This window comes from Triturus cristatus, chromosome 3_1 (genome assembly GCF_964204655.1).
Source record: "Triturus cristatus chromosome 3_1, aTriCri1.1, whole genome shotgun sequence".
Taxonomy (NCBI): domain Eukaryota; kingdom Metazoa; phylum Chordata; class Amphibia; order Caudata; family Salamandridae; genus Triturus; species Triturus cristatus.
This window is the reverse complement of record NC_140583.1, coordinates 122,503,810-122,519,195: the sequence shown is the minus strand read 5'-3', so window position 1 is coordinate 122,519,195 and position 15,386 is coordinate 122,503,810. Positions and strand designations below refer to the sequence as shown.

The 15,386-nt window shown below is 48.6% G+C and overlaps 1 protein-coding gene across 4 annotated transcripts in view; it reads right to left on the bottom strand.

Moving 5' to 3' along the window:
- ANO1 (anoctamin 1) overlaps positions 1-15,386 on the bottom strand; it is an 852,930-nt gene that overhangs the window by 40,228 nt on the left and 797,316 nt on the right. For all 4 annotated transcript variants that reach the window (XM_085643533.1, XM_085643534.1, XM_085643535.1 and 1 more), the window contains one exon: positions 11,275-11,427. In XM_085643533.1, coding sequence (XP_085499659.1) covers positions 11,275-11,427 — 153 coding nt within the window. The remainder of the gene's footprint in view (positions 1-11,274; positions 11,428-15,386) is intronic.

Below are 15,386 nucleotides of genomic sequence, written 5' to 3'. Positions count from 1 at the left end.
TTCCTTAAATGCGATGTAAAAAGCACCCAAGTTTTGCGATTTCTCCTTAAAAAATCGCAAATTACCACCAACTTCAAGTTGGTGGTAATTTGCGATTTCTTTGAAAAATGCACTTTTTGGCATTTTTCAAAGTGCCATGTGGCGCACATACATGCCCCTAAGGCATGTATGTGCGCCACATGTGCACACATGCTCATTTCAGGGGTGCATCAGGGTGTCCTTATGACACCCTTGCACCTTTGAAATTGCATTTGCAATTTGCGAGTACCTAATGAGTACTCGCAAATTGCGAATGTCTTCCCATTCATTCTTATGGGCCTCTAGGCCCATAGGAATGAATGGGAAGCCATTCCTTAATTGCGACTTACAATTTGCGAGTCGCAATTAAGGAATACCAAGGAATCTCAAATTATTTGCGAATTTTTATTTACATCTCGTTTTGCGATTCTCAAATAGCGATTCTCAAAAAATCGCTATTTGAGAATCGCAAATACTGTGGGGCATATCAGCAACAACCGGCGATAATTATCGCTAAGCGCACTTAGCGCTAGGATAATTATCGCCGGCTAGCGTGGATTTTTATCGCTGAGATGGCGTGCTATTAGCAACACTTATCTCAAAAGTGATAAAAATCCTAGCACTGACTGCCAAACGAGAGATTATCGCTGGAAACCCAGCGATAATCTCACGAAGTTTGGCGATAGCTTGCTGATTGGGCCTCACATACTTAGCCATGATATCCACCTTCCAAAGGATATCATGGCTAAGTCAGTTTCAAAGCAGGCGTACGGAAATGCTGCTTTGCGTGAGGCTTGATAATAGGAGAAATGTCGCTTAGCGACATTTCTCCCGTTATCCTGGGGAGGAACGCCCACTTTGCATCTCATTAGAGATGCAAAGATGGGCGTTAGGAATTCAGGCGCTAAGGCAAGGTTTCAAGCGATAGCGTGACCTTGCTGATATAGCGATAAAATTATTGCCGCTTTTCCCATTAGTAAGGTATTCTTTAATCTGCGTAAAATGAAAAAGACTATCTTATTGTTTGAGAAGTCCACGCTTTCAGAATATCAGTCTAAGCATGGAAATTGATCCTATCTCTTGGCACAGCCCGGCTCGGATCCAGTTTGAGGCATAGTGAGGTGATTTCTATAAAATAAAGCAACATTAGGCCAAATAGCATATACTAAACTGGATATGGTGTCCACTGGCAACCAAAAGATGGTGATCAGTATTAGGTAAAAGGATCAGATTTTCTGGCATCCACCCCTAGATGGATTGTGGAATAGAGCGGTCATAACTAGCATTTTTGAATACCCATCAACAGTGCAGTCTCAATATTGGTACGAGACGTAAGGAATGGTTTGTGTTTGAGCAATAAAAACTGAGTATAATAAGCCAAATGGGTACTCTTGGCTACTATGATGTTGACAAACTCATTTTGGAGTGCGGCGACATCATAGTAACCAAGAGTACAGATTGGTTGCCACATTCTTGCGGTCAGACTGAGGGCGACACCAGGTGCTGGCACAAAATTGCTTCAAAAGAAAGTCCTGACACAAAACGTTTGCTTATATAGCAAGCACTCCAGAGGCAAAATTCTATTTCACCCAGATATTTGAAAATTCTTGTACCATTTCTGCTGGCCTGCTTTTCCCATGGCAACACTCTAGCAATTTCGAATCTACAGGAAGTGAGAATCTGAAATCCGTGTGTGAGTAATTCCATCAGCAGATAAAAGGGAAATCCATAACTAGACAAGTGATCCTGCCCCACTAAGGCAAAAGGCTTACAGCTACCATCCAATTTTCTATCATAGACAATCATCTTTCTAGCTAATATCAACCTTGGTTGCAAACTTAAGATAAAGTTGGATGTCATCGGGATATCAAGAAATAGAAATAGCTCAAGGCTCTACAAGCCACCCATCAACTTCCTATGCACATGTATGTATTAGCAATGTAAATGAGATTTCAAGGAATGGAAAGGATTCAAGGTATTACAAGACCACCCACAGTTTTCTATACTTATGGATGTATCAGAATTATTGTAGAGCAAACTTTCCTGCCCAAGGTTGAGTGGATTTATTCATGGTATGGCTATATCAAGAGAAGGGGAATCAGGAGGTTTCTTAAAGATAGTGGATAGATGGGATCTCCTTAAAGAGATGCTTATAAACGCCTTTCTGAAGTGAAGTAGAAAACTAACGAGTACGCTCTATGATGGAACTTAATAAAGGATGGAACCTTGCGGAACACACATGTGACTAACATTAGATGCATGGGGACCTGGAGACATGAATCTGAACTTCTTGTAATATGCCAGTAACCAAGGACTGCACCACTCAAGGACAAGAACTGCTAGGCCCATTCCCTCTCTCAGAAGTGAAAAGATAGCAAGATATTTTTCAATACAAAATGCTTGTGCAGGCCTGTATTGAGATATCTAGAGTGCAGTCCATCATTGGTGAATTAGGAGCGATAAACATAAGATAGGGGTGCATTCTGCACAGGTCATAATGACTGGAGAGCAGAGCAGACCAAGGTGTACTTCAAGAAACATCACAGACCAGCATGACAAGATAAGTAAGTTGTATGTCTGGATTATGATCCAAGGATTTAAGAACCTAGAGAAATATCTCCTAGAAAGCGCTCCATGCAAGTATGTTTCACACTATATAAGGAGCAATGGAAAGCACATGGTGTTAAATTTTGATTTGCTTTCTAATTAAGAGAATGTTTATTATTTATTATTCCTAATTTTGAAGGAGTGGTCTGCTAGAGGTGGATGGATCAGAGTCGCACAATGGCGGGCACATGAAAGTGTGCTGGAGATTGATGTTATATTGTCAGGTTACGTGTTATGTCTGCATCTAACAGTTGGCTACTTTTATTTGGTCATTCTGACTCATTGTCAAAGCAGAAAGTGATTGATCAGTGTTTTGTGGGTGAACAAGTTTTTCTTCTTAAATTGATGAAATTTGTAGATTAAAAACGACCTGGAGAGGTGCATGTGATAACCGGATTGCTATGAAATCTAAGTTGAGGGCCTCTCTTTTCCTACTTTATGAGTGGCTACATTCAGTAGATGCAGATTCGGAGAGCAGTATCCATGCCACCGAAAAGTCTATGATACAGTTGTATTTAACAGAATTGGGTAACACCTCAACCGCAACGACGGGGTCAACATAGGAGATTCAATGTCCACATCTGGAGAATGTGAATTGATGTAGAGCAGGGGTACTCACAAACTTTCTCTTGGGGGCCAAATTTACAGTGTGGTTTGTGGCCGAGGGCCGCACCTTGGGGGCGGGGTCATTGGGGGAGGAGGCAGGGCTAGAGCAACAAAAAAAACCTGTGACCATGAGGTGGAACACAGGTCCCTGCAGCGGACGCTTTCGTCCACTGAGCCACCAGACCCGGCATACACATATCTCTCTCTCTCCCTCTCTCTATCTCCCTCCCTCCCTCCTCCGTCTTCCTCCCTCCTCCGTCTCCCTCCCTCTCTCCTTCTATCTGTCTCTCTCTCTCTCCATCTCCCCCTCTCTGTCTCCCTCTCTCTCTGTCTCCCTCCCTCTCTGTCTCCCTCCCCCTCTCTCCCTCTCCTTCCCTCTTCGTCTCCCTCCCTCTCCCTCAGTCTCCCTCCCTCCTCCATCTCCCTCCCTCCTCCATCTCCCTCCCTCTCCGTCTCCCTCCCTCTCTCCTTCTATCCGTCTCTCTCCCTCTCTGTCTCTCTCCGTCTTCCCCTCTCAGTCTCCCTCTCTCTCCCTCACCTTCCCTCTCCGTCTCCCTCCGTCTCCCTCCCTCTCCCTCTGTCTCCCTCCCTCATCCCCTCCCTCCTCCGTCTCCCTCCCTCTCTCCTTCTATCTGTCTCTCTCCGTCTACCCCTCTCTGTCTCCCTCTCTCTCTGTCTCCCTCCCTCTCTGTCTCCCTCCCCCTCTCTCCCTCTCTCCCTCTCCTTCCCTCTCCGTCTCTCTATGTCTCCCTCCGTCCTCCGTCTCCCTCCGTCCTCCGTCTCCCTCCCTCTCCCTCCGTCCTCCGTCTCCCTCCCTCCTCCGTCTCCCTCCCTCCCCCATCTCCCTCTCTCTCTCCGTCTCCCTCTCTCTCTGTCGCCCTCCCTCTCCGTCTTCCTCTCCATCTGTCTCTTTGCCTCTCCGTCTGTCTCTGCCTCTATCTGTCTGTCCCTGTCTCTGCCTATCTGTCTCGGTCTGTCCCTGTCTCTGTTAGTCTCTATATCTATCTGTTTCTGTCTGTTTCTGTCCCTCCCTACTGCCCTCTGTCACCCTCTGTTCCCTTACCCGACTCTCACACCCTGCTGTTCTCTTGTCATTCTTTCTCACCTCTCCCCCCTCCCCCTGCTTGTGTGGCAGCTGAGGCAGCTTCCCTTCCAGGGCACACACACAGCCCCACCCGAGTACTTCACAGGTCTTTAAGAGACCATTTGCATGATAACGAGGCTTTGTTGTATTTCACCTCTTATCGCCCCAGCAGCACCACTCGGACTATCGCTTCAATCAATCAATCAATCATAGGCATTTGTATAGCGCACTGCTCACCCGGTGGGTCTCAAGGTGCTGGGGGGGGGGGGGGGGGGGGTGATGCTACTGCTCGAACAGCCAGGTCTTGAGTTGCTTCCTGAAGGCGAGATGGCCTTGCGTTGTCCGGAGGTGGATGGGGAGGGAGTTCCATGTCTTGGCTACCAGGTAGGAAAAGGATCTTCCTCCGGCGGTGGCTCTGCGGATGCGGGGGACGGTGGCGAGAGCGAGGCTGGCGGAGTGGAGCTAGCGGGTGGGCTTGTGGAAGGTCAGGTGGCTGTTGAGGAACTTGGGGCCCAGGTCGTGGAGGGCCTTGTGTGCGTGGGTGAGGAGTCGGAACGTGATTCTTTTGTTGACAGGGAGCCAGTGCATGTCTCTCAGGTGTCCGGAGATGTGGCTGTGTCGGGGGATGTCCAGGATGAGTCGTGCTGAGGCGTTCTGGATCCGTTGGAGTTTCTTCTGGAGTTTGGCGGCGGTGCCGGCGTAGAGGGCGTTCCCGTAGTCCAGCTGACTGGTGACGAGGGCCTGGGTGACCGTCTTCCTGGTCTCGGTGGGGATCCACCGGAAGATCTTTCGAAGCATGCGCAGGGTGTTGAAGCATGAAGACGAGACGGCGTTGACTTGTCTGGTTATCGAGAGGGAGGAGTCCAGGATGAAGCCTAGGTTGCGTGCGTGGTCCGTTGGCTTGGGGGTGGCTCCCAGGGCGGGGGGCCAACAGGAGTCGTCCCAGGCGGAGGGTGATGATCCCAGGATGAGGACCTCCGTCTTGTCTGAGTTCAGTTTCAGGCGGCTGTTCTTCATCCATTCGGCGACGTCTTTCATCCCTTCGTGTAGGCTGGCTCTGGCGACGTCCGGGTCGCTGGTGAGGGAGAGGATCAGCTGGGTGTCGTCGGCGTAGGTGATGATCTTGAGGTTGTGTTGACGTGTGATGGTTGCGAGGGGGCTCATGTAGACGTTGAAGAGGGTGGGGCTGAGCGATGACCCTTGTGGAACGCCGCAGATGACTTCGGTGGCCGCTGACCGGAACGGGGGGAGGCGGACTCTCTGGGTTCTTCCGGCGAGGAATGAGGTGATCCACTCCAGGGCCTTCTTCTGGATGCCGGTGTTGTTCAGGCGCTGTACCAGGGTGCGGTGGCAGACAGTGTCGAACGCTGCGGAGAGGTCCAGGAGGATGAGGGCCGCTGTTTCCCCGTTGTCCATTAGGGATCTGATGTCGTCTGTGGCTGCGATGAGGGCGGTCTCCGTGCTGTGGTTGGCTCGGAAGCCGGATTGCGAGTGGTCGAGGGATCCGTTGGTCTCGAGGAAGGCGGCTAGCTGTCTGTTGACGGTCTTCTCGATGACTTTGGCAGGAAACGGGAGGAGCGAGATGGGGCGGTAGTTCTTGAGGTCGGAGGGGTCTGCAGTTGGTTTCTTCAGCAGGGCACTGATCTCGGCGTGTTTCCAGCACTCCGGGAAGGTGGCGGTGTTGAAGGAGGCGTTGATGATGTCGCGGAGGTGGGGTGCGATGATGTGGTCGGCCGTGTTGAAGATGTGGTGTGGGCAGGGGTCCGTAGGGGATCCGGAGTGGATGGTGTTCATTGTGTGTGTTGTGTCTTCGGTGCTGACTGGGGTCCAGGTGCGGAGGGTGGCGGTGGGGGGCATCGGTTCGGTGGTGGGGTTCGTGGTTGGTGGGCCGAAGCTGTTGTGAATGTTGGCGATCTTGTCGTGGAAGAAGGCTGCGAGGGAGTCGCAGAGGTCTTGCGAGGGAGTGATGTCATTGTTTCCGGCGTCGGGGTTGGAGAGCTCTTTGACGATGCTGAAGAGTTCCTTGCTGTTGTGGGTGTTGTTGTCCAGTCGTTCCTTGAAGGCTGTCTTCTTTGTGGCGCGGATCAGTTGGTGGTGTTTGCGGGTGGCGTGTTTGAGGGCCGTCATGTTGTCTGTGGTCTGGTTGGTGCGCCAGGTGTTCTCCAGGGAGCGGCAGTTCTTCTTGGAGGTGATGAGCTCGTCGGTGAACCAGGAGGCTTTTTTGCTGTCGCGTCTGCTGGGGGGGCTCTTCTTCAGTGGTGTGAGGGCGTCTGCGCAGTTGGTGATCCACTGTGTGAGGTTGTTGGCGGCTTTGTTGGGGTCCGTTGAGCTGGTGGGGGGGTTCTGGCTGAGGAAGGTGGTGAGCTGGTCGCCGGTGATCTTGTTCCAGCTCCTGCGGGGGGCTTGTTGAGGGTGGTGGTGGGTCGTCGTTTTACTGAAGCTGAAGTGGACGCAGCTGTGGTCAGTCCACTGGAGATTGGTGGAGTGGCTGAAGGTGACGTATTTGCTGGATGAGAAGACTGGGTCAAGCGTGTGGCCGGCGTAGTGGGTGGGGGTGGTTACCAGTTGCTTGAGTCCGAGTTTGGCCAGGTTGTCCATCAGAGCAGTGGTGTTGCGGTCCTTGTTGTCCTCCAGGTGGAAGTTGAGGTCCCCCAGGAGGATGTAGTCGGTGGAGTTGATGGCGTGCGGGCTGACGAAGTCTGTGATGTCTTCGCTGAACTGTGTGCGTGGTCCCGGTGGTCTGTAGACGAGGGTGCCTCTGAGCGTGGTCTTGGGGTCGGTATGTATCTGGAAGTGGAGGTGCTCGGCGGAGGTGAAGGTGTCATCGGAGTTGGTCGTGATGCGGATGGTGTTCTTGTGGATGATGGAGATGCCTCCTCCTGTCTGGTTGACGCGGTCCTTCCTGGTGATTTTGTAGCCTTCCGGGACGGCGATGGCGACGTCGGGCGCTGAGGAGGCGTTCATCCAGGTTTCCGTCAGGAAGGCGATGTCTGGTGCTGTCGAGTCGAGGAGGTTCCAGAGTTCGACAGCATGCCTGTGAACAGAGCGGGTGTTGAGCAGAATGCACATCAGGTGTTTGTTGCTGGGGCTCGGTTTAGCAGGTGCGGTGTTGGGTCGGAGGCCGGTGAAGCGGCAGGTCAGGCAGGTGAAGGGTCCGTGGGTGCGTCTCGGGGTGGCTCGGTAGCAGGCGGTGTTTCGGCCGGCGATGAGTGCGTGGAGGGTTTTGGTGTCGTAGATGTGCAGGGTGTGCTGGTGAGGGCGAGGACCAGGGGGTCTGGCGCTGGGTGCGGTCCAGGCGCGGACGGGCGCAGCGCGGTCGCTCTGGGGGCGTCATAAGTAAGGAGCCGGGAGGGAGGAGCAGCTTGGTGGCGGGAGCGGGGCGGCGAATGGAATCACAGGGGGGCGGGGCCGCAGGGAGGCAGCGGCGGGAAATTCCAAGAAGCAGCGGGCAGCGGGCAATTCCCAGGAGCAGCGGGAAATTCCTAGGAGCAGCGGGCAGTGAGCGAAGGAATCTGTAGGCAGGAGGCGGCAAAGACAGGCAGGAGCGGCAGCAGTGAGTGGGGCGACCAAGCCCTGTGGAGGGCTGAGCGGTCACCGGGCCCCCACAGAGCAGAGTCCGTGTTTGCTGACACTGTTAAAAAAATCAACAAACACCGGTACGATGTTGGCAAGGTCCGTGGGCCGCCAAGAAAGGCTTGCCGGGCTGCTGGCGGCCCGCAGATCATACTATGAGTACCCCTGATGTAGAGGAATGGTATCATGTGACATGTGGAGAGCTTGATGTCAGTGTCATCTTAAGAAATTGGGGGGGGGGGGTAAACATATTTTTGGGGCCCCTGTATGGAACAAATTAGAATTTTATTACCCATTTTATGTCCACATGATGTCAAAGAGTCCTAAATTATATGTTAAAGTTTAGCTAGGTCATACAAAGTTGTTGAAAAATGTCTTGTCTGGGACGCCAAAACTCCTTAAGATAACACTGGCTTTGAAAGGCAGAGAGAGGTAATTGTAGGCAGGGGGGAGATTGGTTTAGAGTGAGAATTAGAATGTGACAACCGGATTGCTATGAAATCAAAGTTGAGGGCCTCTCTTTTCCTACTTTATGAGTGGCTATATTCAATAGATGCAGATTCGGAGAGCAGTATCCATGCCACCGAAAAGTCTATGATACAGTTGTATTTAACAGAATTGGGTAACACCTCAACTGCAACGACGGGGTCAACATAGGAGATTCAGTGTCCACATCTGGAGAATGTGAATTGATGTAGAGCAGGGGTACTCACAAACTTTCTCTTGGGGGCCAAATTTACAGTGTGGTTTGTGGCCGAGGGCCGCACCTTGGGGGCGGGGTCATTGGGGGAGGAGGCGGGGCTAGAGCAACAAAAAAAACCTGTGACCATGAGGTGAAACACAGGTCCCTGCAGCGGACGCTTTCGTCCACTGAGCCACCGGACCCGGCATACACATATCTCTCTCTCTCCCTCTCTCTATCTCCCTCCCTCCCTCCTCCGTCTTCCTCCCTCCTCCGTCTCCCTCCCTCTCTCCTTCTATCTGTCTCTCTCTCTCTCTGTCTCCCCCTCTCTGTCTCCCTCTCTCTCTGTCTCCCTCCCTCTCTGTCTCCCTCCCCCTCTCTCCCTCTCCTTCTCTCTTCGTCTCCCTCCCTCTCCCTCCGTCTCCCTCCCTCTCCCTCCGTCTCCCTCCCTCCTCCATCTCCCTCCCTCCTCCATCTCCCTCCCTCCTCCTTCTCCCTCCCTCTCTCCTTCTATCCGTCTCCCTCCCTCTCCGTCTCTCTCCGTCTTCCCCTCTCAGTCTCCCTCTCTCTCCCTGACCCTCCCTCTCCGTCTCCCTCCGTCTCCCTCCCTCTCCCTCTGTCTCCCTCCCTCATCCCCTCCCTCCTCCGTCTCCCTCCCTCTCTCCTTCTATCCGTCTCTCTCCGTCTCCCCCTCTCTGTCTCCCTCTCTCTCTGTCTCCCTCCCTCTCTGTCTCCCTCCCCCTCTCTCCCTCTCTCCCTCTCCTTCCCTCTCCGTCTCTCTCCGTCTCCCTCCGTCCTCCGTCTCCCTCCCTCTCCCTCTGTCCTCCGTCTCCCTCCCTCCTCTGTCTCCCTCCCTCCCCCATCTCCCTCTCTCTCTCCGTCTCCCTCTCCCTCTGTCGCCCTCCCTCTCCGTCTTCCTCTCCGTCTGTCTCTTTGCCTCTCTGTCTGTCTCTGCCTCTATCGGTCTGTCCCTGTCTCTGCCTATCTGTCTCTGTCTGTCCCTGTCTCTATCTCTATCTGTTTCCGTCTGTTTCTGTCTCTCCCTACTGCCCTCTGTCACCCTCTGTTCCCTTACCCGACTCTCACATCCTGCTGTTCTCTTGTCATTCTTTCTCACCTCTCCCCCCCCTCCCCCCCCGCTTGTGTGGCAGCTGAGGCAGCTTCCCTTCCAGGGCGCACACACAGCCCCACCCAAGTACTTCACAGGTCTTTAAGAGACCATTTGCATGATAACGAGGCTTTGTTGTATTTCACCTCTTATCGCCCCAGCAGCTCCACTCGGACTATCGCTTGAATCCCCGGGCCCCCACAGAGCAGAGTCCGTGTTTGCTGACACTGTTAAAAAAATCAACAAACACCGGTACGATGTTGGCAAGGTCCGTGGGCCGCCAAGAAAGGCTTGCCGGGCTGCTGGCGGCCCGCAGACCGTACTATGAGTACCACTGATGTAGAGGAATGGTATCATGTGACATGTGGAGAGCTTGATGTCAGTGTCATCTTAAGAAATTGGGGGGGGGTGAACATATTTTTGGGGCCCCTGTATGGAACAAATTAGAATTTTATTACCCATTTAATGTCCACATGATGTCAAAGAGTCATAAATTATATGTTAAAGTTTAGCAAGGTCATACAAAGTTGTTGAAAAATGTCTTGTCTGGGACGCCAAAACTCCTTAAGATAACACTGGCTTTGAAAGGCAGAGAGAGGTAATTGTAGGCAGGGGGGAGATTGGTTTAGAGTGAGAATTAGAATAGACGGAGGTCAAATACGGAAAGCTCAGTTTCCCATGGGGCCCCTCAGAAGGTTGGGGGGTGGCTAATTGCCCACTTTGCCCATACCTTAAAACGTTTCCAGTGGAAGTACAAACATTACTCACAAAGCCGTCCTTGGAGGTGGTGATAGGAGACCCACCCTAGGCTTTATGGCATCCGATGTCAGAACCCAACAGATATATCCGCTTTTCTCTGGGCCAGAGAGGTAGATGAGGGTACTGCCATTTCACTCCACTCAGAATAGTGACTGCAATAAAGCCACGGCTGAAGCGCTCGATCCTGGGCACTCCATCCCACAGTGGGGCGAAGCGAATGACAGACACACGACCTAAGTTCTTACCTTATACAAATATGAATTTTGGAACCAAAAGCTTTTTTTAGGAACACATTACGTGTTGCTGAATGCCGGGGTTGCCGAATACCAAGGCTGTTAAGCTTTGATTCAGCATCTTGTTTCTTTCTTCCACCACCCTATACTTCCTGTCTCTTTAACTCATTCTAGCAGATTCTTGTTCATCCAAGCTTTCTCCTTTTTTCAAGTTTTGTTATCCTTCTCTTCCACCTTTGTTCTCCTTTCATTACTTTTTCGCTATTGCTTTTGGACATAACGTATGTCCATCTCACAAAAAATGAGTGGTCATGACCACCATCAGCAACCGCCTGCACAAATTAAGCACTGCACAATCTCCGTCTTTTACAGGGTGAATCCTAGTATTGCAGTCATCTCACACATGCTTAGAACAGAGTATTCAACAACCCCAGCATTCACTGGAAGAATGAAATATTTTAAATATTACAAAGCTTTGTATCCCAGAGGCTCTGAAATCCTACTTCCAGCCTGGTTCTCCAAATCCCGGAAGGGTCAGAGCACACAGTAATAACCCTTCACGTGCCACTACCTGTTTACATTACTGCGGTATCTACCTACTCACCAATATCTTTTGCTCGGACTGCAACTGGCCTCTTCAGCTCCGTGATGAATTTCTTTGCGTCCAGGCGGATTTCAATGATGTTGTTCAAAAGTGCAAACAATGGGGCAAGCGGGAAAGAGGCCACAAACAGTGTCACAAACCCAAACTGGATAACTGAAACAAGAGGACATAACATAAGCTATAAAGAAAACTTTATTTGAGATAGAGGGTCTTTGCAAATGCACAGTCAGACAATAACAAACTACTCATGAGAAAAACTCATCCATTAAACTCTCATGACTCAAAACAGCCAACACAAGACTCCTTCTTGAGCTGTGATCCTTCTGGGGTCTCTTGGTGGCCACAATAATGCACTTCACATCATTATACTTTGTCTAACAGGTTTTCTATATTATTAACCCTTTCCTTTTAACCTCAAAAGGTACACCTTATGACACCAGCTGTTCGGAGCAATTTGGCGATGCTAACAGATTCCTCAACATCCCCACCAAGGACCAGAGCGATGGCAGATCTTCCTCCTGCCTGGTCACCAGTCTAAGCAAGTCTTTGACAGCAGCAATAGTAGGGATCTTAACAACATCATCAGGTACCACCCTCTTTTTTTAACTATGCTTTTGTTCCTCTGTACTTTCTATTTGCCCGTTTCGAATACATTTCCTATTTCCATTCCCACTAAATCTGCAGTGAACTGTTTAATGCATCCATTTCTTCTTCAGAACAATAATCTCTATTATTTGCCCTTCCCTCCATTCTCATATTGTGACCTCCTAGTTGTAGGCACAATGTTCTGAATATCACAATTTCTTGTATTGTGTCACTACCCTGACTATTTGAATGTCTGTCACCATGATTATCCAAGACAACAATAGGCCTTCGAAGAGCTCTGTCACAGTCTTAAAAAACTCAGAATGGAATAATGTTAGATCCACACCCACTGTGCTCCGGCCCGTCAGACCAATTCCTCTGCCACTTACCATCTGATTTGCCTACGGCAACACCATGGCCTATCACAACTGTACAACACCAAGCCTCACTCACTCTTTCACTCACTCTTTCAAGGTCAAATCTATACCTACTAACTTCCTAGTGCTGTGTCCTGCAACCTCAGGCATGCTTCCACCTATTATCCATCCAGCTTCTTCACCCCTAACCAGCCCCCCCATTTTTGAACACCCCACAGTAACTCTGTCTAAATGATATGTCTCTTCACACCTAAAGGCTCCTCGTTGAACTTAAACTTGGATTGATGAGTATATGGTTGTTCCAAGCTAACCATACTACCCTTGGCATAATCACTTCCTATAAGAACATGGTTTGGAAACAAGATATCCCTTCCATCAATGATGTTCTTCTTCCTGACCACAAACTCTTCCGAAGAGCAGAGCTAGGAAGTGATGGATAAATGTACTGCTAGCCCCTACCAAGCTTTCATTTTTCACAAATTTGTGACACTAGGTTTCCGCGTGCATAGTGTCCTACTGCACGGTTAACTTCTCCTACTCTTTCAACACAGCAGATATCTACTGCTGTTCCGAATGCAACCCTATCTTCCTAGATGAATTGCTTGAACTTTCTTTCAGCTACAGACCGAAGCAAACAAATGCATCATCATAAAGGACTTTTTTTCCGCAAGCGAAACGCGATATCAATTTCCTTAACAATTTACAAGACATAGGTTTCAACAAAGTGGTATGCGACCCTGCACACACGGCTGAGCACACAATGGGCCTTATGTTTACACAAAACCTCAAAACTGCTGACCTAGCACTGCTAAACCAGACATGGTTTGAGCCCACTTTATTTTCCACCTGCCTTCCAAATCTAGCATATATACCTATTTATCATTATCATAGCTACACCACCCCCATCCATAATACTTCATTCAAATCTTTCAAAATTAAGCTAATAGGGAAAAGTTACTACTAGTAACATTGCACATGGAGGCAGAGTTCTCTACCACCGTGCCAGAGATCTCCCTAAGCTACAGTACAGGCAAAATCTTAAACGTTTTTAAATTTTAAAAAAATAGTTACAATATTTTTATACTAAATATTAATGTAAATTAATTTCATATATCTAGTTTAAACATGGAATTTGTTTTAAAAAATAATGCTACAGGGCTATTCACTTAATTTTGAAATAAATATTTATTTTAAATATTGTAAATTAGAAAACATTTTTTTAAAGATTTATTTAAAAACCCTACCTAAATTAAAAAAAGGTCTTTATCACTTGTTGTCATAAAAATTACAAAATGCTATCCATTGAAGTAATGTATTTTTAGAATGAAAGTTACATTTATTAAATTAATATAATATATTTTATCAGAAAATATTTATTTTGTACTTATATATAATTTTCTAAACATTAAATTAAACGTATACATATACCAGCAGTCACGTTACTCAAATAGTTTTTAATGATTTATTGGCGAAATTAATATACTAACAAACGCATTTTGAAAATCCTGCCTTTGTCAATGTCGACGGCCCCGTTGTCTTGGCTACTTTTAAACACATGATTATGTCTTCATTCTGAAAACGGATAAGCTGATTATAACACTTCTATGGGCGCCATCTTGGAACATGTTACGGGACATGATTAATACTCTCTTAAACAATAATAATAGTCCAAATACATTGTTCATATAACAATTCATGTTTCAAAATTGAAACAAAATTCAAATAGAGTAATCATAATGCATCCTATGTACACTACTTACATTATACACATATACGGCAGAATCTCCATGTATATATACACACATGCTTCTTGTATGGCGCACAGTTAATTCGTTTCACTGACTGCACTCTGTACGATCCTTTATCAACAGACAGACCTAAGCGTTTGATATCGCCCTCAATGGGCATATGCATTGCTATTATTATCAAAATTGATGGTATCCCATCTGTTGAACCTAAGTGGAATTGCGCACCCAAGTCTCATGCTGGCCACGCTGTGCAGTGTTGTTATCTCGCCCTGAATGGGCATATACTTGTTATATAGGATGTCAACCCTTTAAAGTCCCTTCACTGGATCCTCAACTAGCCCAAATAGTTCTGGTGGAGCAGTTAGGTCCCTAAGTGCACAGCAAGTTCCTCCACACTGTTCAGGCTCCCTGGAAATTTGCAGGTCTATAATAAATCTTGATTCTAGCCTCCTAAGTCTTTTTTCCATGTCCCTTCCTCTGGCATCCCTGGGGACATGGTCGTGGCAAAAGTACTGTAGCAACATTCTATCTCTCATGTGGTGGCTAGCTAAATGCCACGAAACCGGATAATTTGTATCGTTGCTGGCAATGGCCCTCTGATGTTCCAGGACCCTAATTTTCACCTGGTTAATGGTGCTCCGCATGTATCTGAGGTTGCACGGACAGGTTAAGTAATATACCACAAACCTGGTACTGCATGTCATACATTTTGTAATCTTCCTTGCTGTTTTCATCCCAGGTACTACATATGAAGTGACCCTCTTGCTAGTGGCACACACCCTGCATTTTCCACAGGGAAAGGAGCCATGTAGGTCCCCCAAACCCTGTTGTTGCTTCACTGTCCCCAGGTGACTTTCCACTAAGTGATCTTTTATGGACCTCAATCTTTTGAATGTAATGCCTGGCCTCTCGGGTAGATCTCTCCCAATGATGGCATCAGATTTAACAATACACCAATTCTTGTTCATGATTGCCCTTACATCACTTGCTGCATGGGAATACTTGGTAATCATCCTAAAATTGTTGGTCTCCACATTGTTTTTACATTTTCCTGCACCTTGCATCAGATCAGTCCTATTTATGCTTAGTGCCTTGAGATGAGCTGCCTGTAACGTTTGCTGTGGGTAGTCCCTCACTCTATGCGACCAAGGCTCCGATCAGCTGCTTTTAAGAAGTCTTCTGGCCTTGAGCTATTCCTCTTGACCCTCAAGAGTTCCCCATAGGGGATACTTTGGATCAAGTTGCGTGGGTGACTACTAGTCCCATGAAGGACTGAGTTGCCCACTGTCTCCTTTCTATATAGGGCTGTATTCAATCTATATTCGCTCACAAAGACTTTTAGATCCAAGAAGGTAACTTGTGTGGTGCTCACTTCTCCCGTGAACTCTAGGTTCAAATTGTT